Source organism: Barbus barbus, assembly GCF_936440315.1.
Source record: "Barbus barbus genome assembly, chromosome: 20".
NCBI classification, from domain to species: domain Eukaryota; kingdom Metazoa; phylum Chordata; class Actinopteri; order Cypriniformes; family Cyprinidae; genus Barbus; species Barbus barbus.
Window position 1 is genome coordinate 17,246,457 of NC_136748.1, and position 24,721 is coordinate 17,271,177.

The 24,721-nt window shown below is 39.2% G+C and overlaps 1 protein-coding gene across 1 annotated transcript; it reads left to right on the top strand.

The window, feature by feature from the left end:
• The first annotated feature begins 1,668 nt into the window (after positions 1-1,668).
• LOC306886620 (transcription factor E2F2-like) lies at positions 1,669-22,745 on the top strand. Its single transcript, XM_079443896.1, has 7 exons — positions 1,669-2,521; positions 15,230-15,332; positions 15,584-15,803; positions 16,815-16,976; positions 17,391-17,505; positions 20,069-20,249; positions 20,513-22,745. The coding sequence occupies exons 1-7, from the start codon at positions 2,255-2,257 to the stop codon at positions 20,782-20,784; spliced, it is 1,320 nt and encodes a 439-aa protein (XP_079300022.1). The 5' UTR covers positions 1,669-2,254; the 3' UTR covers positions 20,785-22,745.
• Positions 22,746-24,721: the final 1,976 nt, after the last annotated feature.

The window sequence follows — 24,721 nt, forward strand, 5'->3', positions numbered from 1 at the left end:
CACGCGCACACACACACACACACGCGCGCACGCACACACACACAATAACCGGGACATACCCACAAACAAACACACCCACCCACCCACACGAACAAAACTCATGTAATCCCCTCATATTATCCCTCTCCGTTGTCATTTTTAGAATCTAAAACAGCTAACATGAAACAAAAGCTGCAAATACATGATAAAGACACATAAACATTCAAGAGGAGGGTGGAGACACTTACGTGCTAATGCTATCCACGCTTCCCAGCGATCTCAGCGCGTATTCGGTTACTAAATTAGCCATTTTTCTCCCCACGTCCTCCAAAACACCACCAAACGCCACAGAAACACTTCTCAAGTCGAAGATCCACGATGGAGAGATTCAGATGTGAGCTTTGGACAACATCTGTTCGCTGATAGCCAGTCTGTGTAGCGCTGCGACGCCATTATGTGTACGCTTCATGCGTAACCCGAGAGCGCACGAAAACACACGGACAATACGCCGAGCTATTCTCTAAACAATCTTACGTAAACTATTCAAACTGTCAATCACTTTAAACGTCCTTGTGGTTGGCTAACACTTCCATCCATCAAAACTGTGCTGGCGAGGCATTGGCTGGGTTCAAACACCCCTATTGTGATGTGTCCGGATTGACACCTCGCTGACCCATTCACGGACGCGCTTACTGTCCCGGGTTATAACAGCTCCTGCGATTGAAGGAGAGAGACGAGGGAGGGCTATTCTTACTCGGAAGAGACGATTCTGCTGGAAATAGATGGCGTTTCAAAGCTGGAATACGAATTATAATCGATATTTATTGGAAAATGGACGCTATCGATAACTATAACTCGAATCGCTTATGTAAACAAAGGAGGATCTATCGTGTTTTCCCCTATTTTTTCGTTGTTTTGGATTAAAAAGTGGATGCATTTTGAAGAGTGGACCCTTCTCTTGAAATGTATGCTGGTGTGTCTTGGAATAGTCTGAGCTGACCAGCGCTATTGGCGATCAAACGTGAGTACTGCGGTTCGCTTTGTTCATTTTAAATGGCCGGTCTTTCAGCATTTCTGTTAACCCTTTCCTCTCTGGTGTATTGATTTCAAAAACAAGCTCACATCGTTAATCTTGAGTGTTTTAGCTTTCAAATGATATATAGTTAATGATAATTGATTGAATATTGTTCTAAAACAAAGGTAATAAAAAGTCCGACCACGCCCGACCACGCCCTTCCGGCCCGCCCGCGGGCCGATGCGGGTTAACAGGTTAAAGCTCCTGTTTTCTCCTTAAGTCTCTTTTCACAGAGTCAGGCCACACCAGAGTCAACTATTTTTTCCATTTTGCTGTTGAAAAACATTGACATTTAAGATTAATCTATGACCATGATTCATTTGGAAACCATGGAAACACAATAGGCATGATGTTATCTGTGTAAACGCTCTGATGATTGTTTTATATGAATTAATTTGTGTGAAAAACGTCTGTTTTATGTATACTATGAAATATATATTTGTGAAATACATCTGTATGCTAAATCTACATTAGGTTTCTACACGTTTGATAACGCTGTTGTTGTAAAGTCTGAAGAATTTCGCCCTTGTTCACAAAAGAGATTAAAAGGCGCTGTGTCTTTAAGAGGAAGAACGCAAGGCACCAACTGTTACGTGTAAATATATTCAGAATCCGAACGAGCGCGGCGTGCCAGCAGCCAATCACGAAGCGTGTCTAACCGCGGGAGATCCAAATTTCGCGGGACGTAATTTGGCGCTAAAATAGCACTCCTCTGTTGAGCTGATGTCAAAGCAAAGCTTTTCGGCCGGAGAGGGTTTACAGACACACAGGAGCGTTTCTCACAATCGCCGGAGAACATAAGAACTACAGGAGAAACAATTCCAAGCCTTGCTTACTTTTGAAAGGTACATTTATTAAACTGAATGACCGAGGGACATTTAATACATTTAATTTATTTGCAGTAAGTTATATTAAGACGTAATAGCCTCTCTCGTGCCACTACAACAAAGGACCCTAGGAGATATTTTTGTGAATTTCGGATGTTTACATGTTTGTAGTTTTCACGCATAATTTATCCACAATTATAACAATATTTATTATACTATAGTGCACATTGTCTATATCATTTCCAGTCTTTTAAGATATACATATTCATTTTGACGGTTGAGTCGTTCTGCAGTAAATTATAGACGCGATTTGCGTAATAAAAGAGTTTATTTTGCCTCACTTTCGCGTGGTTTCGTGCTTTTCGTACGCAAAATGATGCGGATACCCAGAGGGATTTCTCCTGCTTCTGGAAGAGGAGCAGTATCTGGACTCTCGAGCCCACAGAAGAAAATGTTCTCCGCGGTGAGGACGGATTTTTTCAACACGGGACTCTCAAGCCCACCGATGAATTCGGTACCGGCTGGATACTTCACTCAGATCGGGAACACGACAGCTGCAGAGCAGAGACCCAACTGTTTGTACGCGACCCCCCACGGGCCGGAGCCTAAGCCAGTGCGGACTTCTTCCGGGCGGCTGCCGGTAAGCCTCTTTCCTTCTACCGCTACTACATTATGTATGCACATGCTTGCTGTTTCATGCCTTAGTACGTAATATATGGCATTTATTAAAACACTGCTACAATCACACTGTAGAATCCACGTTCTAAAGCTTGAAAGCTTCACGTTTCTGGCTTTGCTAGAGGGTTTTATCATCATAGAGGGTGCCATCATCTCTGATGTCCTGAAAATCTGTCAGTTCCTCATGAATGAATAAAACAGGCCGGTAATTGGAGAGCCTGCTCACAACACTGCATGTATATTTCAGTCATGACATTAGGAAAGACAGGACCTTTAGGTAAAAGAGTGTGGCAAGCCATTTGTTTATTAAACTAGTCATCCTTCTAGGCTCAAGTATTCAAACATTCAAAATATTACTCAATGTTTTGCTAGTGCCAGGAATATAGACCATATTCAGGGTAGTGTCATTTAATTTTGGAATGGAATGAAAAGGAGACTTTGAGGGAAAGAATTACAGTGTGTTCAAAGGCTTGTGCTGTTGTGTAATAACATGACACTTTTTTCTGATGAAACCTCTTTCCACAGTAAACTTCAGAACTCCAATAAACTGTTTAAAGTTGTTTAAAAATGACTTGATTTAGGACTTTATACAGCTATTGTGTAGACTGTAAGTCTAAAGGCCAAAGTATACTTCGCCTTTTAAGCGTACGCGAGGGACAGCGTACAGTCGAATGTGTAGCCTTTCAAAGTATACTCTATTTGAAGTTGTAAGCGAACGCAGGTCGCACATGTGCACTAGAAAGCTTCATTCATGTTCAGTGTCTGCTCAATTTTTCCCCGTTAAGTCATGACTTAAAACAAATATTTTTGAACTCTTTTAAACCAAAGCTGAGCTGTCTCAACTAGGGCTGGGCAATAAAACGATAACGATATGTATCACGATAGACACGTGAACGATATCAATAAAAAATGTGTTCGATAAAACGTTCAATATTTTTTATTCTTCGTCGGAAGAAAACAAAGGTTGCGAAGCAAGTTTGGTTGCATTAACAAAGGCACTCGCTCTCTGGTAACCTAGCAACGTAGGGAGTGACACGCTAACAGCCAATCATGTAACAGTATCAAGTTTGGTTGCGCCGTATCGTTGTCTCGTGTCTAAGTGCGCACGCACGGCTGAGAGTGCACGTCTGCCGCCAGACCCTATTGGCTGGTCTGCTGGATTCCTCTTCATAAGCAGAAAATGAGTGCTGCAGTGAGCGAGAAAATTGTAAATAAAAGAGAAAGTCAGCTCGCCAGTATGGCAGTTTTTTGGATATTATAAGTCTGACCGTAGTCAGACCAAATGTCGTCTGCAAATTATGCAAGACCGTCGTCCCCGCCAAGACTGGTAATACCACGAACTTGATGTACCATCTTAAAAGCAATATCAATAATTATCGATATCGACCGATATGAAACACTGATATCGTGATACAGTTTTCAGCCATATCGCCCAGCCCTAGTCTCAACCCTCTTGCTCACAAGCACTCGTCAATTTTTTGTTGAGCGTTTGTTGTTGCAGTCTGCTATTTTGTCGTCTTTGTCCGTCTCTTTAGTTTATTTTTCTGCTGTGAAACAACGGCCCGGAACAGTGTTGCCACCATGTGGGAAAACCTGATTACTGCAAAATAACTTAAGTGCGCATGTGTGACCTGACAAAGTACGCGCGGTTACAAAAATTGGATGTGCACTGTACGCTGCCCCTCATGTACACGTAAAAAGCGAAGTATACTTTGGCCATAACACTCTCAGCCTAATTTTCAAATATGGAAAATTCAATGTGGCGTCAACCCTAAGGTTTATGCCATGGTTACTGTTAAAGGGTTACTCCACCCCAAAATGAATATTTTGTCCTTAATCACTTGCCCCCATGTTGTTCCATAGCCGTAGAAGCTTCGTTCGTCTTCGGAACAAAATTTAAGATGTTTTGGATGAAAACCAGAAGGTTTGTGACTGTCCCATTGACTGCCAAACAATTAACACTGTCAAGGCTCAGAAAAGTATGAAAGACTTCGTCAAAATAGGTCATCTGCCATCAGTGGTTCAACCGTAATTTTACAAAGCTACAAGAATACATTTTGTACGCAAAGAAAACAAAAATAACGAATTTATTCAACAATTCGTCTCTTCCGCGTCAGCGTAGCGCCATTTTGGAGAGTATCCACTGGACGCAAACTGTGTACGCTGTTCTGTGGCAGCCACACCACACAGATACGTCTTCTACGTTTATTTACACTTTGATTTGAACAAAAACCGCTCATCTGTGTGGTGAGGCTGACACAGAACAGTGTACGCAGTTTGCGTCCAGTGGATACTCTCCAAATATCCCAAATTTCTGCCACAATACCATGGTACAGGGAGTGTTACTACAGTAAATCCATGGTAAATTATGGCAATGTGTAGACTGAAAAGCCTTCGGACCGTCTCATTGCACACAGTGTTTCTCCTGTTTGGCTTTAAACTAGTTTACATCACAGAGCCTTTTGTGTTCATCGCTGAATTCAAGCGCTTCACACTGGATCTCACAGCGCTGCTTAATGCTCGCATGACTGAGTAAACACATCTGCTCTAGTGAGCTTGTGCAACGTGGCAGTTTGAACTTTGAGCCGGTATACGGATAAACGGTTTGTATGGCGCGATTCAATTGTGTCACGCTGTTTCGTTCCACTTTTGGTGCATAAATATTATATCGAACATTTATCGAACTCTTCGTATCATTTTAACCAGGAAAATTATATTGCTATAATTATCGTTATCGAATTATCGCCCAGCCCTAACTAATACCTAATTAATAGTAAAACTGAATAGTGGTTTGTTACCAGTGGAAACCTTGACTTTACTGGGAAAAGGACTAGGAGAAAACTACTGGGACCAGTATCTAATGAATAATTACTAGTGAAATGGAAAAAAAAATTGGTGTTTCCTATTGCATTGCTTACTTACTTGCTAATTTATAAAAATAAGTACTAATGACATCAAAATAAATAGTTGTACCTAGTTAGTTTTGAATGTTGATATGGCTTGCCATAAGTTATCTCAGGGGGGAGGTTGTAGAAGCTGATAGATGGGGGAAGGGTGCTTTACAGCTTCTGAACCGGACATTATATTATACGGGTCGGACCTAGTAGTAAAGTGGGGGAAGGGTCTTCAAAGGTAAATTCATCAAAATACAGGACCTTTTTATTTTTAGCAATCTATAAGCCATGCTATGAATGAATGCTTTGCCTCCCTTAAAGCAGCATGATTAAATGACCCAGGTTCATTAAACTGATCCTCAAACTGGTTATTCTTGTATTTGTATGTTTAAACTCAGCTGCAGTTGTAATTATCACTCCCCTTTTTTTCCTGTGCCGTTGTACACCTGTCTCACCATTCGTCCATGCACAAGCTCAACCTGTTGAAAAGGTCAGAAGGTCAAAGTATCTGCTCCACGAACTGCCTCTGTTGAACTCCTCTGTGTGTTGTTTGCTGCTTCCAGCTGATAAACAAAAGGAATGATTACAGACTTATGCTGCAGAATATGGGGCAGGGCTGATAACAGACTGGGCGTCTGCATGAGAGTTTGATGGACATGCCTCCAACTAAGATCAGATAAGACCTTGTCATATTGCTTTCCCTGATTCCAAAGTTTTTTTTATCATATGACATTTAGTCTGTTGTTTTAAAAAGTTTCAAGTAACTTTAATATTTTTTCTGGAAACAAAAAGTGTCTAGTGAAGCTCCACATGGCATTGTGAACAACTTCCAGTTTCCCTTGTTCAGTTTTTCACACCAAATGTGCTAGTCATATCTCCTGCTGTGAAAAGTTTCTCTCCGGTTCTCTGCCCCTTTTTCAGTTTTACATGAATGACACTACGTTTTCCTTCATAGACCTTTGAACCATTACTCCTAAAAACTAAACTTGTGAATTACATTTAATTAATTCTGTTGAAACTCATAGTTCATGTTTCTTCAAAATGTCAGTCAATATGATATTATTATTTACCTACATTTCCTTTCCAAATGCACATTTCTGTTCTCACAGTGAATGAGTTATCAATGTTGCATGTTATTTCAAACAACCAAAAAGAAAGGTTTATCTTCATAACCATTCATGTAAATGACATTCCTTTTATGGTGACATCATTTAACTTTCTTTATCCACCTTATTTTTCAGTGCAGAAGTACAATGGTTTACATGTGAAACACTTCCGTTTCATTGGTCATTATAGGCCTAGATGAAAAAAATAGAAGTATGAAGTGCAGTAAATGGTAAAATTGTTTGCCACAAACCAGCGTTTTTGTGGTTACAATGATAAAATAATATGATAACAAATAGGGGTGGGACAATAAATCGATATGGCGATATATCACGATCCTTCTCCATGCGATACGAGAATCGATATCTGGCGCCAAATATCGATATTTTCATTAATACAATAAGGCGCTCTAAATAGATTTCCTGCTTCCAGCGTCTAAAAATGCATGGAAATCGCGGCTGCACCATTTCCAGCTTCTTTCCAAAGCACTTTGAGCAACCATGCACCACGTTCTCTATGAAGATGGTGAAGCACGAGGAACCGAAGGATAAACAGATTTCCAGCCACTTTATTAGCTCTACTGCTATATTATATATGTTTATGGAGATGAGAACTAAAAAAACTGCCCCGGAAGTGCCAGAACAGCTATCAGCGTGGACCATAGGCACCGATCATGTTATTATTGCAGAGCACATATTCAGTCCATGAGTAGCCTCTCCACTGGAATCGCAGGTGGATTTCCCTCACTATATGTGTTAGAGAAAGCACTGCCAGCGCGTCCAGTTTTCCCTTCTCTCTCAGATATTCAAGTGCGTGCTATGCAGTGTGAGGGCAGTGCACACTGACCGGTAGAAACATAAATCTGCACCTATGGCATGGACGGCAAAACAAAACCTTGTCAGAGCCGTCATGTGGTGCAGAAGTTATGTGTGCTTTTCATGCATCTACATTTTAAATAACGAACCTGAGCGCGCAAAAGACGTGATGCGAACGGCTATTTTTTCCCTCCATGCCATATGTGCAGGGCACCGTTTTTATGATGAGAGGAGAGGAAAAGCTGAGAAAGCATTAAGTAAATTTTGAAATGTACCAGGTTTTTATATATATATATATATATATATTATATATACAACGCGTCTCCGCTTCCTTCCATTATAGAAAAGTGAAGCCAAAAACTCTCAGTATGGCCGCTGCCATCGTGAGTAAATGACGTCATTTGGAGCCCGAGTCTGCGCAGTAGAGATTCGTTTGGAGCCCGAGTCTGCGCAGTAGAGATTCGTTTGGAGCCCGAGTCTGCGCAGTAGAGATTCGTTTGGAGCCCGAGTCTGCGCAGTAGAGATTCGTTTGGAGCCCGAGTCTGCGCAGTAGAGATTCGTTTGGAGCCAGAGTCTGCGCAGTAGAGTCGTGAGGTGGAGCCGCTGGATCAAACTCCCGCAGACCCAATCAACCCTAACGAGATGCCCCGTTTTTATAGCATCAAATTACTAGCTAAAATCAAACTTAACACAAAAACGAACAATTGAACATATATCAGCGTGATAACAACTACCTTAAATGACCAAAATCATGTTTTGGAAAATTGTATTGGAAGTATAATTTTTTTGTTATGGCTCAAGTCCCATTCGTTTACACGGAGAGGGCGGGGTTTATGACCTGTACTGCAGCCAGCCACCAGGGGGCAATCAAAGAGCCCGCAGCTTCACATTCCAGTACGAGTGAGACACACCCGGTTTACACACAGAGAAAAGTGTAAGCTTTTAAGAAGTCCAAGAATAAAATGATTAATTTACTTAACTTGTTAAAATTGATTTACAGAACGTTTTTTGCTGTTTTCTAACAGTTTGGACTTGAATAAAGAAAGAAAACTTGCACTTAACCTTTTCACAGGCATTTTGTTTTCATAGTTAGACAGATATCGTGATGTATCATTATATGATTGTCTAGCAATATATCAATTATCGCAGAATCGCTGTATCGTGATATTATCTTTATCGTGAGCCATGTAAAGATGGCTCACGTTGGCTCCTTATCGTGAGAAAGATGATGCCAACCCCTCAGAGGACTTCGGAGGATGCCAATGCTCAGACAACATACAGAATTACCAAATTTTGCCATAAGTCAAACATATTAAGGTTCTGCAATATATAAATATATTGTGGAAACTTAAATTCCTGTAGAGCTACTTTGCAACGATTTGTATCGTAAAAAGCACTATACAAATAAACTTGAATTGAATTGAATTGAATCGTGATTATATCGTATCGTGAGGTACCCTGCGATTCCCACCCCTAATAACAAATACTAGTGTCAAGCAGCAGCATTTTTGTACAGCTAAAATGTCTGGAATATGCTGACACTGGATGCCTTTCACATTCAAGTTAAAAATGGCTGCACCTGCTATAATGTTCAAAATAACATGGATACAGTTTTTCCAGTTGAACATCCAACCTGAATTAGTAAAATTCATTCCAAATTAAACGCATATGTATGATTTTTTTTTATTCAAATATCCAAAAACCACTAGAACAGTGTTATATTTTGCTGACTTGTGTACTTGCATTATCCCAAATGTTTCGAAGAATGTTTAAATCCAGAGAAATACGCAATTTTAACTAGTGAAACGGACCGTGTCCATAGTGTCCTTCGAGCCAATGATGTCATACGCCCTCAATTTCCGGTTTTGTTTTGTAGAAAACATTGAAACACCAAAGACGCTTTAATATGTTATGCGTTTTATTAGACAGGTGACGACCGCACAGAGTAGCAATATAACAGAACTTTCAAATGACAGTATGATAAAACAGCGCTGTTGACCTCGCGTAAGCACAACCGAAAGGAGCGGAAGTGATCGACTGTGGCATAATAAAAGCTCCGCTGCTTTTTGCGCTGTGTCACGCTCGTCAAAATATTTGCGCTCGTTCAGCGGCCTCGTTTTCGTCTTCGACGGCTTTCTGCCTCACTCTGCTTCATACTACAATGTTAATAAATCTTTAATACATTAGCTCATCCATGAACATGATTTCTGCCCGAGTCCCGTCGGATTGCATCGGCTGCGGGGATGAAGACGACAACTCCCATGATTCCACACTCAGTCACGGCGTCATCAAACTACGCCTTTGTGTCTTTGTTTATTTTGAATGCGCGCCCTCTAGCGGCGAAAATTACACTCTGCCTTTAAAAGCTTTTAGCTAATAATGATACTGTAGTCAGTAACTTAAGTTTCATCTCTGACTAGTCTGTTTTCTGATTGTGATTAATCATTTGCTGAAGGAAAACAGAACTTTTGATTTGTAGCTTCAAAGGTAAAGACTGACAGTTGAGGAAATTTAATTCAGCTTAAGTTTTCCCAGATCATAATTTCTTATTGTAGGTTTGGTTGGTATGTTATCAAGTCCACGTTTATTTATTAAATGCATGAGCATAACAATAGTTGCAGACTACGTGCATGTCAGCATTGTTCTGGTGATCTCCAGTGAAGAAAAATAAAGCCTAGAGAGCTGTACAACAGAGCCAAACTTTGAGGATTGAAAAGGTCATGGAGATCACTAGGTCTTTGGTTCACTCCAAATCTCACGAGATCAATTGATCAACCAGTGGTTTTTGATCACTATAGCTGCTTTACCACTGAAATTACCTGAAACAATTTGTCCCAGGAACTTTTTTCACCCAGACCTGTTGCTGTCTGCTTTTCCATTGCAGTCTAAAGTACCGAAAAGAATAGGCAAATAGTCGATACAAAGTACGCAAATTTCGGACTTGCATCCTCGGTAGTTCGGACTTCGCAAGCTCGACTCGGGACGGGATGACAAAAGTCCGGTAATTCTGCAAAGAGCAGCGTACTTGATAACGTTAGTCAGCTCGCCTTGTCTATAGGCTTGCTGCGATAGACGGTGTTGGCGGTGATACCGGTGTTAAGCCGCAACACCGGTTACTTCACTTGCCCACCGCGGCACCGTCCCTCACCGTAATTTAGATTTTTTTTTTTATAGTAATAAAAATCATTTAGTTCAGTTAGAGAACAGACACTACAATTAAAACTGAACACGGCTGCTCAATGCAACACATCGAGCGAACGACAGTTGCGCATCACAGATCAGATTTCATTGAACACGTGAGGAGAGTGAGCCGATGTGACTGACAGAAGAGTGAGGTGAGACAGACAAGACGATGGCAGAAGAATTTCAAAACGAAATGTAAAAGCACCCGCTTAAAAAATTATTTTAGATTTTTAAAAGCCTGTTGAGCTGCCATTTATCTAAAGTGATATTGGAAGGGTTTTTTTAACATTCGTTTCTCATTTATTTGGTTCCACAGTATTTGCTAGTATTTAAACTGTGCGATGTTTTTTTTTTTTTCTCCAAGTGAAAGTAAAATGCGCACGGTGCTTTTACAAGCAAAGGAAAGTGGGAAAACTCAAAATAAAAACAAACAACTGTTTGATGCCGAATTGCCGCAAATTCGAGGAAAAGAGGGAAAACTCAAACGACCCCACCACCACCACGGTAATACCGGTATTACCGGTGTTGTCACACGTCGATTAACCTGTGGGAAAATTTCCTCACCGTCACAAACCTACTTGTCTACTGCAATTTAGAAATATAATATCAAACACCACTGCCTCTTTTCGGTTTCATTTAAACACATTAATAGCCGCAGAAATGTAGTTCAGGGAACGTATTGTCAGGATTGAAACAGTATTGCCTCTTTTAATTTTCATTTTAACATATTAATAAATTTATAGAAAAAACACCAAGGATTACCTGTTAGATTTACCCAAAACGAATTACATCTTATGTTTAACCACTACAGAGACAGAGCCAGCGACAAATGTCAGAAGGACTAGCTGAGGTGAGGTTGCTCTGGTTGTAGATGTTGTATAACTCATGATTTGGCTTTGTTTCTAGAGACCCTGATGATGCACTCCCTCCCTCCCCCATCCCAGAGTCCCTCAGGTCATTTCACCTCATTTCATTCTCTTAATTTACCTATTTCCCCCTGTGGAGCCACTAGTAACCAGGTGTTGCATCAACAAGGTGGGTGATGGGCCTCAAGCTGTTTAACTCTGATCGCTCTGCATGGACCCGTCTGGCCAAGTTTTGCATTTCAAAGTAATGTCCCCCTTACGCCCTTTTCATGTGGACTTTCCCCTTTCTCCTTTACCTGTGGCTCCTTTCATTTTGACACCTCAGAATATGTCACTGACACAGAATGGCCTTTCTCGCTCTTACACGTTGTGAGTAGGATGTGTTTTTTCATATTTGGGAGTGGCACAGTTTGGTCATTCTCTCACATGTGTCTGTAGGCGTATAGAAACCTGTTCCTTGTTCTTTTTGTAATTTAAAAAAAAAAAACACCTCAGATGACGATTACTTGGAAAGTTACACAATAACATGTATTAAGACCCTCATTCCCCACCTCCAACCAGTGAAAAACTAACTCACAGTTAGGCCATTTAGTGCGGGAGAAAATGAGGGAGATGTGCACAATACACTTCAAAGAATGAGCCTGTAAATATCTAAAAAGAAATGAAGTGTAAATTGGAAATGCCATACCATTTGGAAAGTGTCTCATTTAATAAGCAAAGCTTAGTAATTTGTCATCAGTTTAATTTATTCAGGAGACTTTTATAGAACACACTGTGTGAAAACCATATGAAACCAATGAATGAAAACATTTCTGTTCAGCTTTCACAAGCAGTGTTTTTCATTGAAATTGACTCAGGAGGATTTTTTTTTGAATAGGTGCATCTTGTGTGAAGACCCAACATTTTACTTCCGTCAAAGCTTTGTTTTCATTTGCACCAATTTACACTGCCGTAATTAATACTTTTATTCAAAATTAGTTTCTTGGCATGTATTGAAATGTTATTTGAGCACCAAATCAGCATATTAGAATGATTTCTGAAAAATCACATGATGCTAAAGACTGGAGTAATGGCTGCTGAAAGTTTAGCTTTGCCATCACAGAAATAAGTGAAATTTTAATACATATTAAAATAGAAATGTTATTCTACATTGTAATATTTAACAAATTACTGTTTTGCTGTATTTTTCATCAAATAAATACAGCATTGATGAGTGTAAAAGACTAATCAAAAGATTATTACCAACCCTCAATGTTTGAACAGGACACTGTAAATATGCTGTCTTTGAATAAATGTTAAGTAGGGGTTTTATGATGAAACATCCTCTAGAAGTTATTGGAAATGATCAGGTGTTGTGTAACTCTTGTTGAAATGGCTATGAGTGAAATATTGCCTGCTATATGAGCATTGAGCCATAGCAGTGTTGAGTATTTCATAGTGTTTCATCATGATCTCTAAAGTCACTTGATCCCAGACTCTTGAGTCTCTTTTTATTCTTGAGTGAGAAGGGAAATGGTGCACGTCTTAAATGTCTTTTTTGGTTATTTAATTCATATTTTAGTAGTAATGAGTGGTCTGACAGCAAAAGCTGATATGAGGAACCAGTGTCTTAATGTTTTGATTTTTATTCAAACTAAAACTAAGCATTGTGAATTTTGCAATCATCATAAAGTTATGTATCTTAACCTGTTGCAACGATCGCGCACGATGTGTACGCATAATGCTGCACGCTGCTACCATTTAATTTATTTAATCTTGACAAAGATTGACCTTTATGCATTTGCCATTTTTATCCAAACTATTCAAAGTTGCCTACACATACAAGGTAAAGGAATATGTGATTTATTAAATTGTGTATATGCATATACATACACACACATACGTACCTTTTGCCTAAACATGGGCTTTTTTGCTAAACTGTAAAGCCACTGCTGTGTGTTGTTAGCTTACACAATGGATTTGCATATTTTTAGGAAACTCCTGGGACTGGAGTACCAGTTTCTGATATAAATCTGTTTATTAGCAAACTGGTATAGATATTAGTAGTTCAAATTTGGATTTTAGTCTGTGAAGCTGCTCCAAGAAGTGTTTCGGCTTCCACCCCATACGCTCTGAGCCAGCATTTCTCAGTTCTCATTTCCCAATGACACAGGAAATGGGCAGAACCAACCACAAACTCTTACAGACATGAGATGCTGCTGTTCAGAGAAACCGAATACAAAAGCCCCCTTCTCGCACCCAGGTGGGTGTGTGTGTTCATCTTGATGATCTGCTGTGCTAAAGCATGGTAACAGCTGACGCTAACACAGATTTGATGACGATTCAAAGAGGGAGCCCACAAGCCTCTACTTTAAACATCTAGTGGTAGCTCCAAAACAGCTCTTAGTTGAAACGAATTGGTTTTTAAACCTTGTTGCCAAGGAAGCTTAATTGTTTTCCTGTGAGGGGTAACCTTTTGTAAAATATCATATAAATGTAGCTACACATTTTCACATATAAAGATTGTTATACTATATAAAAATGAAAAAAAGAGAAAAGAATTGTGAACCTAATAAACTTTTACATTGTTGATGCAAACATGCAGAAATTATAAAATATTTAGGGGAAAAAAATAAATTAAATTAATAATTAGTTTAAAAAGCAGAATTAAACTGTCATTGCTACATTCAGTAAATGTTGCCATTTTTTTCTAAATTGTTTGGCAGACCCCATATACTTTCATCAAAGTGTTTGCTTCTCTAATAAAGGTCTTGTATAATATAAAACAAAAAACGGAAAGATTATGCTCCTCCTCTCCCCCAGCCACCTGCTCAGTAACTTCAGATGTCAGTGACAGGTGTAGATGTCGTTCAGGTCAGGACAATGCAGGCATTTTTGCAGACGCTTGCACACACAGGATAAGCGAACTGTTCTCAGCACATGCTCAGTGTTTGTTACAGAAGTATCCTGTCTTGAGTGAACTGCACTCCTGAATGTCACTGGAAATCAAACAGGCAATGTGTGGGTGCAGATTTCTCGTCAGTTGGCTTTTTAAACCAGTTTTTTGTGGAGTTGGGTTGTTGAAACCAGCCCATCTGCCTGGTGTGTAATGCTAAAGATTTCAGAAATGTATAAACGTTCAGGTCATGCCCTCCTTAAGGGTTTTAATGGTAAAAGGGTTTGAATTAATACAGATAGTCATGTCAGGCTCAAAGATACTTTAAACCCCATAGCACTAACCAGAAGTATTTTAGTGTTTGTTAGACTTCTTTTGAATGTGATTTGAGATCCATTTTGTGGTTATTTAATCATAAATGCGCAGTGCTAAATATAGCTATAAATGGTCCAAAATGCCTTGTGACCTGATCAATCAAGTGTGTCCTAAGGTGTTCAAGACAGTGGGCTGCCTACTCACCTGTCAATTAAATTTTCCTCCTCCAATCATTTAGGTTGTTTAAACCTCACACCTATCTTATAGTCGACTAGTATTAGTAGCTGTTGAGGTGACTCTCTCAAGGAAAAAAGGCCAGAACTTGTTTTTCTTTTTAGGACTGAGACGGATTTAAAGTGGCAGTGTATACGGGCACTTGAGGAAAGAGGAGTAATTGTTCTTAAACAGTGCAGTTCAGAATACACTTTCAATCGAGTGTGTTTCACTGTCTGAGCTTTCCAACACACTCTTTCCTATCTGAGCAAATCTGAAAAACCATGCAACATTCATAGAAACAAAAGACAAAATCCTAAATTGGATCTATATAAATAGTCCAAAAGTTTACAGGCAATTGAAGGATAACATGATTAACATTCTCTTGTTGGCTTTATGTTCCAGGCCAAAAGAAGACTAGATCTAGAAGAGCCAATTTATCTGCCAGAATTCCGCACACCAAAAGGGAAAGGAAACTCTGCATATGCAAGGGCACCAAGCCCCAAAAGTGAGTACAACCAAATAATCTGCGACAAATGTTAACACAATAACTGTTAGAGAAAAGTGGACCTTTTGTTTGTTGTTTCCACATGTTGAGTGAGGGGTGGAAGTTCATGCCTGTTTTAAGGCATCTCATAATTGTATAAAAAGCAAACACACCTGTCCAAGCCTCTCTTCTGGTAGGAACTGCAGCTGGTAATACTCAAACTATTATTAAAAGAATGCCTCTTTTGTATCTCTTTCTTTGTATCTCTCTAGCTCCCAAGTCTCCAGGGGAGCGCACCCGTTACGATACTTCCCTTGGCCTGCTGACTAAGAAATTTGTGGGCTTGCTGAGTGAATCGGCTGACGGGGTTCTAGATCTGAACTGGGCCACAGAAGTTCTGGAGGTTCAGAAGAGACGAATATATGACATCACAAATGTTTTAGAGGGTGTACAACTCATCTGCAAGAAATCCAAAAACAACATCCAGTGGCTGTGAGTGTGTTAGTTTGGTTTACAGAACATCCAAAATGCTCAATTTTGAGTCTACTCTGAAACGCGTGACCTGAAGATGCTGTTCATTGTAAATACTCCCCTTTTTGTGTTTGACAACTTCATGTGAGTATTTACTTGTGGTTTTTCCACTCATAAATCCGAATGAATAGAACTTCTGTTTTACTAAAAGAACATTCTTCACTATGCCTCATGATATCAAAACTGGCATATTTTGGTCCTTGTAATTGGGAGAGAAAAAAACTTAGCAGCTATAATTTTTATTTTGTGAAATCAACTTACTTTTATTCAGCAATGATGCGTAAAATTGAACTAAATTATGCTATTGATGCAATTAATGATGTTCTTTTGAACTCCTGAATCCTAGGGGGAAAAAATTATCACCATCTCTACAAAAATATTAAAATAGCACAATTGTTTTCAGAATCGGAATCAGAAAGAGCTTTATTGCCATGTGTGTTTGCACACACAAGGAATTTGTCTTGGTGTTATGAGCTTCCAGTACAGAAAGTACAAACATAGTGCAGACAACATATAATTAAGGTGATAAAGAACACTAATGAAGAGAATATACAATAATTAAGAATAACAATAGTAATAAAAATAAAAATATACAGAAAAGAGACATGACCATAGACAGAACTGTGAATGTGCATGTGTCCTATGTACAGATGAGGGTTTGATGGTTATTTACAGATCTACAGTACCGGGGTGTGTTATGTGTTGTTCAGGTGGGATACGGCCTGGGGGAAAAAACTGTTCTTGTGTCTGGCTGTTCTGGTGCTCAGTGATCTGTAGCGCCGGCCAGAGGGCAACAGTACAAAGAGAAAATGTTTATCAGTATGTTCAATACTGATAAATGTTTGTTGAGCTCCAAATCAGCATATTAGGGCCGTGTGATGCAGTATTTATATGTACACATACATACACTATGTAATTAATTATAATGGTTTCATCTTAGTTTTAAACCGTATGTCATCTTGTGTGCTTTAGGGTCAGTGGTGTGTTTGACGGCTCATCCTGCAATTCAGAGAAGACCAGCGCTCTCAAGAAAGAGCTTTCTGAGCTGGACAGGCAGGAAAAAGCTCTGGACGACCTCATTCAGTCCAGCTCAACACGATTGCGTGAACTGACAGAGCACAAGGACAACCAAAGATATCCTTTTATTGTGTGAATGTTTGAGCTCTGAAGAACTGAGGAGTGGTTTGTCTCCTGTACTTTTGTGAGCTTGCTCAGACATGCTGTTTTAAAACACTCACATGGCATAGATATCCGTTTAGCAATTATCTTAATTCGGAGTCTTTCGTTTTAAATGCAGTAAAGTTACCCTGTATGTGAACTGTCAGTAATTTGAACTTTAAGTTTTATACTAGCTTCATGCAATCTTTTTTTCGTTTGTTTGTTTGAATCTGGGTAATTTTCATGTAAATTGCAACATTTTGAACAAAAGGCTGAGAAAATAGTGTTCTGGAACAGACTCCTACTGTGCACTAGTAAAAACACTAAAAAGGGGAAAGAATTAAATACTGTATTAGATGCCAAAGGTGTTTGTCCTTAACTGAAGCTCACATTAGGATATGTGACCTATCAGGACATTCGTACCATAAGCAGCTTGACAGATCAGACTGTGATTGCTGTGAAAGCACCATCTGAAACCAAACTGGAAGTTCCAGAAGCATCTGAGGTCAGTATTTGTCGTAGTCCAAACCTAACGTTGCTGAAAAGACCCGCATGAATAATCCAAAGGCGCTTTTCCACTGCAGTTTAGTACTGCTTTCGAGTGTGTGGGATTATACACATGTCGTTGTAGTTATACCGCCTCAACTGCCGGTGGTAGCCATGTGCGGCCAAGAGCTGAGCGACCTCCTGAAAACCTTTTTCCACGTCTCCCCATCAAGCTCTCGCTAGATCTGGTCCTCAGTCAACGAGAGGAACGTCTGTACTTCCTCAACAGACCACAAAAAAAGGTGCGCTCATTCAAAACAGTTGCGTTCGATTCTTCTCTGGCTTTGCTGATTAAATCTAGTGGGTCTGGTGTCTCATGGCACAAGTTCAATGATGCAAGTAGTGACAATTCTCTCCATCATTCAGTGATCAGCAGGGTTTACACGTCACATTTTGGTAACGGTATGGCTCACTTGGAACCTCAGCCAAGGTGGTACTGAAAAAAGTACCAGGTACTGTACATGGTGGAAAAGCCCCCCAAAAGTGAGCCATACCATGCGGTGGAAAAGCGCCACAATCTGATCGACTAGCATTGGTTTTCTAGTGGAGTTAGTTGACCAAGGAAATCTTGCTGGTCAAGCTAGTTAAGAATCCTGGTGGGACACAAGCAAGCAATACAACATATGCTCTTTTCAGCTTTTTATTTATCTAATATTAGTTCTAACCCAAACTGAGAAATTTAATGTTCAATTTACACCTTTCACAGAGATTCCAGAAAATACACAGGTAATGTGTTCCGGCAATTGTTCCCGGATCGTTAGATTTTGGTTCATTCACACTGCCAGTGATTTTCCGGAATCTGTGCGTGCGTTCACAAAGATCCTGTAAAGACATGTGACATTTCATGTGACGTGTATAATGCGCCGCGCACTATTTCACTAAACTGGCGAACGAAAAAAAAATAAACTGGCGAACGATTTCAGCTTCAGCGCGGATAGTGAGGAGCTCCGAAATTTGGGAATTAGGTTAAACTGAAAGGAGGAATGTGGTGTATAATTGTGTGAAATGTATAATGAAAATTGGCCAGCAATTTCGCCAAGCAAATATCAAGAAATAGGTTGCAGTAGTTTGTCTTTTGACTACACTTGCAAAGTCCACTATGGGACTGAGCTCGAATCAGTGTTGCCAACTTCTTTCGATGGAAAGTAGCTGATGACATCATGCGCTAATTAGCATATTCATTACGTCATCGCGTCATATTGCCTTTTACATTTGTTTCTCTCTGTGCTCATACTGTATTTTAATGCAGCCAAATTCTCAATAAAACTGTTTTCCTTTATATATTTTACTGTTTATATTGTCAGTCAACGGGATAAATATGAAATAGTGACTGAAACGCAGCCCTTTAAGAATACATAACCAGCTCTCCCTCCCAAGAAGTTAGTCTGCACAAAAATCCTAATTTATAATTGAGCCGTCGTCTGATGAAATCAAATATTACACAGAAGATAAGACAATTCCTGTGCTGTGATTTCGGCTATATTTGCATGTAAAATTAGAGAAGCAACATAATATCTATTTGAACTGAACGCGCTGCTCCTCTCAGCCGCTCACTGAACAGAGAAAGAGCTGCAGGCGCGCTCACCTCGCGCCGTTGCGTCAGTACCAGCGATCACAGAGACTCGCTAAGGTTTGTCAAAGAAGTCGCTAGATTTGTTGCTAGTCACTTTTGGGGAAAAAGGTCGCTAGGGTGGTCTGAAAAGTCACTAGGGTGGTCTGAAAAGTCGCTAAATTGGCAACACTGGCTCGAATAGCTTCAGCATCAGCGACTTCTTATAGGACACAATCACTGTAAATCAAAAGGAGATGCAGTCTTTCGACAAACCCTCCAATCATCACGCAGAAGCCCGGAGTCCAGCCCCGCCCACTCCTCCATTCACCCCCAGAGACGCTGAGCGTCCGGGGGCGGGACATAATCGCAGCATTTATCCAATGAGCGTCTAGTTTCGAAGCACTGAAAAAAACTGTTCAAAGCAGCCCCATTGAAGTCAATGGACGCTGGGCTTCAACAGGGAAATACACTGATGCTACGGGAATATATGAGAAGCAAATCGAGTCACCTGCTATATGTAGCTGATTCTGAACGAACTCGTCTTCGAGATGAACGTGTTCTAACGCATTTTTAATCAATAAAATGTTAACACAATAGTACATGTTTGACCATTAATTTTTTGACATTATAGGGGAAGCCGAGCTTCCCTTGCAGTCTTAAAGATCCCGGCAATTTTCCGGGACCAACGTGCAGTGTGAATGGGGCTTAAGTCTTACAATACGATTTAAAATGTTTGTTAATTTTTAACTGTTAAATTCATAATATGTGATTTAGTATATATTTTAGTTTGTCTTGTCTTTCATCATTCTATGTTTCTCTTGCTATCATGTAGATATTTAAAGCCACTTTTAAATGTTGTGTCTTTTATATGCGTAATGTAATACATTCATTTATGAATCACTTGATATTAGACAAAATATGCTTACCACTGTCTGCAGGTAAATTTCACATCTTTCTTACTTTTCATTAGGGCTCACTGCAGATTTACTTGAAAAGCAAGAATGGCCCAATTGAGGTGTACTTGTGTCCTGAAGAATGTTTGGAGGATGCTAGTCCCGTCAAGAACGCCACACCCAGAAAAGATAACCCACAAACCCCAAACGCCACCACACCCTCGGTCTTCCCACCTGCCAAACCCCAGCCAGACGAAGGTGAGACAATTGCCACGAGCTTACTACTACTTACCAACTTCAAAGCAAGCTGTTTTTTGAAGTCGCTAACAAAAGTTTACATTTTAAATGCTTCAATTGAATAAGTGCTAGTGGTAACATTGTGTACAAGAGAACAGAGAGCTGTGTGTCCAAGCAATTCATCTACAAAACTCTAAAACTACAAGCTTTTTCTTAGTTATGATTATCAAAGCCATCGATTTATTATCGAATGACAGACTAACAGTGTCTATTTCTTTGTACAGGTTTGCCTATTAAACCTCAGCCATCTATGACTGGCACCAGCGGCGGCATCTCCTTACACGATGTGGAGGGGATTCTGGATCTTCCTCCCAGCCTTCTCCAGATCACTGAAGACCAGCTGCCTGGGATGGCATTCACATCCGACACTTCTGGGCCCTTTGTTAACTTTTCTCCTCAGCTCAGCCACGACGACTACCTCTGGGGTCTGGAGGACGGAGAAGGTGTATCTGACTTCTTTGACACATACGATCTGGGAGACCTGCTTAAAACATGAGGCATCCAGTGTGACGGAAGTGTGATTTTTAATGTTGTGAAAGTTCAATTGTAATTAGTTTAATTCAGACATAGATCCTCTGAATTTTTAAAACACTCCTTCACATAATGACAGATTGTAGTTTGTATAAAATGCACTACTGAATTGTCTTAATCGGTTCTGTTCCTGATAAAGATAGTACATTTGGGATGGGACCATGTCTTAATATTTCAACTACTATAGTGATTAGAATTTGACAATATTTTGTCAACAAGCGCCCTCTAGAGGATATATCCATGTGTTAGGTTTAGGACACTATGAAGCCATACTTTTTTTTGTCAGCCATGTTACCAAAAGTAAGGTATTTTTGCTTAGTTTTGACAAAACAAAAACTGAATTTTCATGTGATTAATTATTTCAATTTTAAGTTATATGTTTGCCCATTGGCAATGTTTTTGGTCATTATTACTTGAATATCGGTGATAAAATCAGGCCTATGTATTTGCCTTTTCTAGATATGAGGTAGAAGTTACTGTTTATTAGTAAATCTTCAGAGATATATGGAACTCAGGTCATTTTAAAGCTTTTCTAGAGCTTTAATTATTGTAGTACTGCCAAACATTGCCAGTAGAGGGCTGTGTGACCATTTTAGCAGTCGGCAAACAAAGGTTCTTTTAAAGATATGTAGAGAAGTGAATTGTTGTAGAGTAAAGATTTGAAAGCGTGTGTGGGAGGCATCTTTTAACCTTTTATAGCTCAACTGAACCAGAGATCTGAACAGCTCTTTCAGTCTAGAAGAAGAAATAGGTGCTTATCTGTTCATTCTACCTCCATCTTTTAGTTTTAGGCACTGCGAAGTAATACCTTGATCTTGTAAAAGTGGTCTTTCCCATGGCACTGAGTAATGATCATGTAGTAATACATGGTTCAAAAAACAAAGTTTTATCATTGACGTGTCTGTTTATGAGAAACCTCAGGGAATGTTAAGATTTGGCAGCTTTTTATTTTTTTTACATTTCCAAATGATTAAATCAAAGTGATAAATTAGTGGTGGTGGGGGGGTTCTAGTCTGTTTGATGTCTGTAAAATAAATTTTTCCTGAAATTACAGTAATGGAGTTCTCAGGGTTCACTACTCCACTCAGAGTAGTTTAGAGACTTTTAATGGCATCTGGCAGAAACCTTTGATACTGTTTGAACGCTGAACTGCTGGGAATACAAAGTGAACTTTGTTTCCTGGGTTTTTTTTTCTTTTTTCCTTTCCCTATTTGGAGTTGGGATTCTTGTCCCACCTGAATGGTAGGTTTATAGCTGCAGAGACGACACAGAATTTAACTGTTTTGATCTGGTGTGTGTCGAAATAATCTTAAAACACCCGTCTCAAATGCAGAGCACATATGGGATGAGATCCAGTATGGAAAAGGTTGATTTTTACAACTAGTTTCCCACACCCAGTTCTGCAGTGAAAATAATTATTTTGAAGCAAGCATTTCTCAGTTGGACTGAACATCGATTTGTATTTAGCAGCATTTTGGAAACCTGATCAGGTTGATTCAGCATTTGTTAAGGGGTTGGGTGGGTTTAAGAGCAGTTGTTAATCCTTTTGAAATATGTTCAAATGTTTTACCTGGGGTTTGCTTCATGCAACTGTCCCACACGCAGACAACTGTCCTGTCCTAACAAACTTGAAAAATGTGCATCTGTATATGCATGAGTGTGCTGAATTGTGTACTAATTTTTGGCAGTTTTGTGCATTTGATTGTAGTTTATAGTGTTTTGTTTCTTGTTTGGGATGTTTTTAAATAAGCATTATGTTTTTATTTTATTGTACAGAATAATAATCTTGTATTTATAAGTTTTGTATTTGAAGGAAATTGGTAATTGTCTCAGGATGCCATTTTTATAGACCGTCTGTTTAACAGGCAGCACTTAATATTTGATATTGTGGTGTTTAAAAGAATAAAGCTGTAATGCTCAGTCATATTTTTGTGTACAAAGCATTTTTTGTTAAGTTCCAGTTTGTGCTTGTATTGTGTAAACAGACTCCCACATAGATTTATGCAGGTGCAGTAACAATATTTTAGTTTAACTGTATTTTCATGCATGATGTGCGATGAGGAAATACCATAAAGATGAGTCCGTGAAAATGACAGAAACATTGAGACGGACACAAAATTAATACTTTAAGTCGGCAAAAAGGCTTTAAATTCATCAAGAAACAGTAAATCACATTTAAAAAAGATTTATATTTTAAATGCATGCTGTTCTTTTGAACTTTTTTTTCAAAGAATCCTGAAAAAAAAAATATATAAATTCACGCAGCACATTTTCAACACTGAAAAGAAATGTTTCTTAAGCACCAAGTCAGCATATTAGAATGATTTCTGAAGGATCGTGAGACACTGGAGACTGATATAATGACTGCTGTAAATTCAGATTTGCCATTACAAGAAAGTTTGAATTTTAAAATATATTTACATAAAAACAGTCCTTTTAAATTATAACATTTTAAAATATTACTGTTGTATTTTTGATCAAATAAACGCTGCCTTTATGAGCAAGGAGCATAGAAGACTTTTTTCATATTAAAACTTAGTGACTCCAAACTTTTAAAAGCTACTGATGTATTATTTTGAAGTTTTTCTTTTTCTTTTTTATGTACATGCATCATTGTCTGTCGCTTAAGTCACAGTTAGTTGAATTAATTGAGTTATGAAGCATTGCCACTAAAATCTCCGGCAGTTTCATTCAGGCACGTTCTGACCTGCTCTCTGCTTTTCTAATTCACTTTAGAGGCATCATGGGAGACCACACACACACAGAAAGATTTTGAATTGAGACTATATTAACACAATTGATTTTTGTGCTTAAATTTTGACCTAATTTTGTGAAGCTTAAAAAAAAATCCCTAATATTTTAGCTTATCTAAAATAAGTGACTTTAACCATCCATAGCCAAAGAACAGTGTGTTGACAAGACAGATTTTATCACTGAAATAAAATGTTTAAATCTAATTTACAGTAAGAACAGCTACAAATTTTTTAACATGTCTAATCTCGTATTTGGCTCCACTTCTCATAGACATTGTAATATTGTGGTTCAAGATACAAGGAAGGACATTTTTCCTTAATTATTTAGCGCACGGTGAATATTTGGTTTATAGGGCAGATCTAAGTATAATTTTAATAAACTGTGAAGTCATGCACTACCTAAGTTAAAATAGAAAACTAGGTTTGCACATAAGCATCACGCAGATGAGTTTCCAGAAGAGGATTTTGAATTTCCCCAGACAGACCGTCACACCTCACAGAAAACACATTAATAATCATGAAGTAACAATAACTGTTTATACCAGTCTGTCATTAAAAACAAGAATTGCTTCTAAACTGGTTTATAAACACTGTGATGACTTAAAGGGAGGACCTATGTCTAATTGTATGACTAGGTTGGGTGGTAAGTCTTTGTAGGGAGTGTTATAGTTGTTTTCATATCTTCATCACATTTGTGTTGCACTGTTTAGTCCTACTCTAGTTGTGTATAGAATCCCTCAATCGTCCCTGTGAGATATATTTGCTGTATTCTCTCTTTTGCTGTGTTTTACAGTAAACGTGGCCTCCCTGGGCTGATAAGACAGGATAAATGATCCTTCTCCTGTTCTAGGGCAGTGTGGATGGGAGGGGTTGTCTGCTGGGAATCCTTCTGGTCTGAGCTGTAACCTTTCCTGGAACACGCCTCAATTTTTGTTCAGCAGCCACAGACTCCATCCCCCATCCAAATCCAGCCCCCAAATGCATGCTATTGGCTAATGTCGAAGAAACATAACAATAGGGGAAGGACAAAAGCCAGTAAGTAGGAACATGCAGCACACTGTGGCCACAGCAATCTTAAAGTACAGTACTGAGGTGGAGAAGATGAGAAAGAGAGGGATAAATGAAAGGGCAGACTAGACCTCGCCTGAA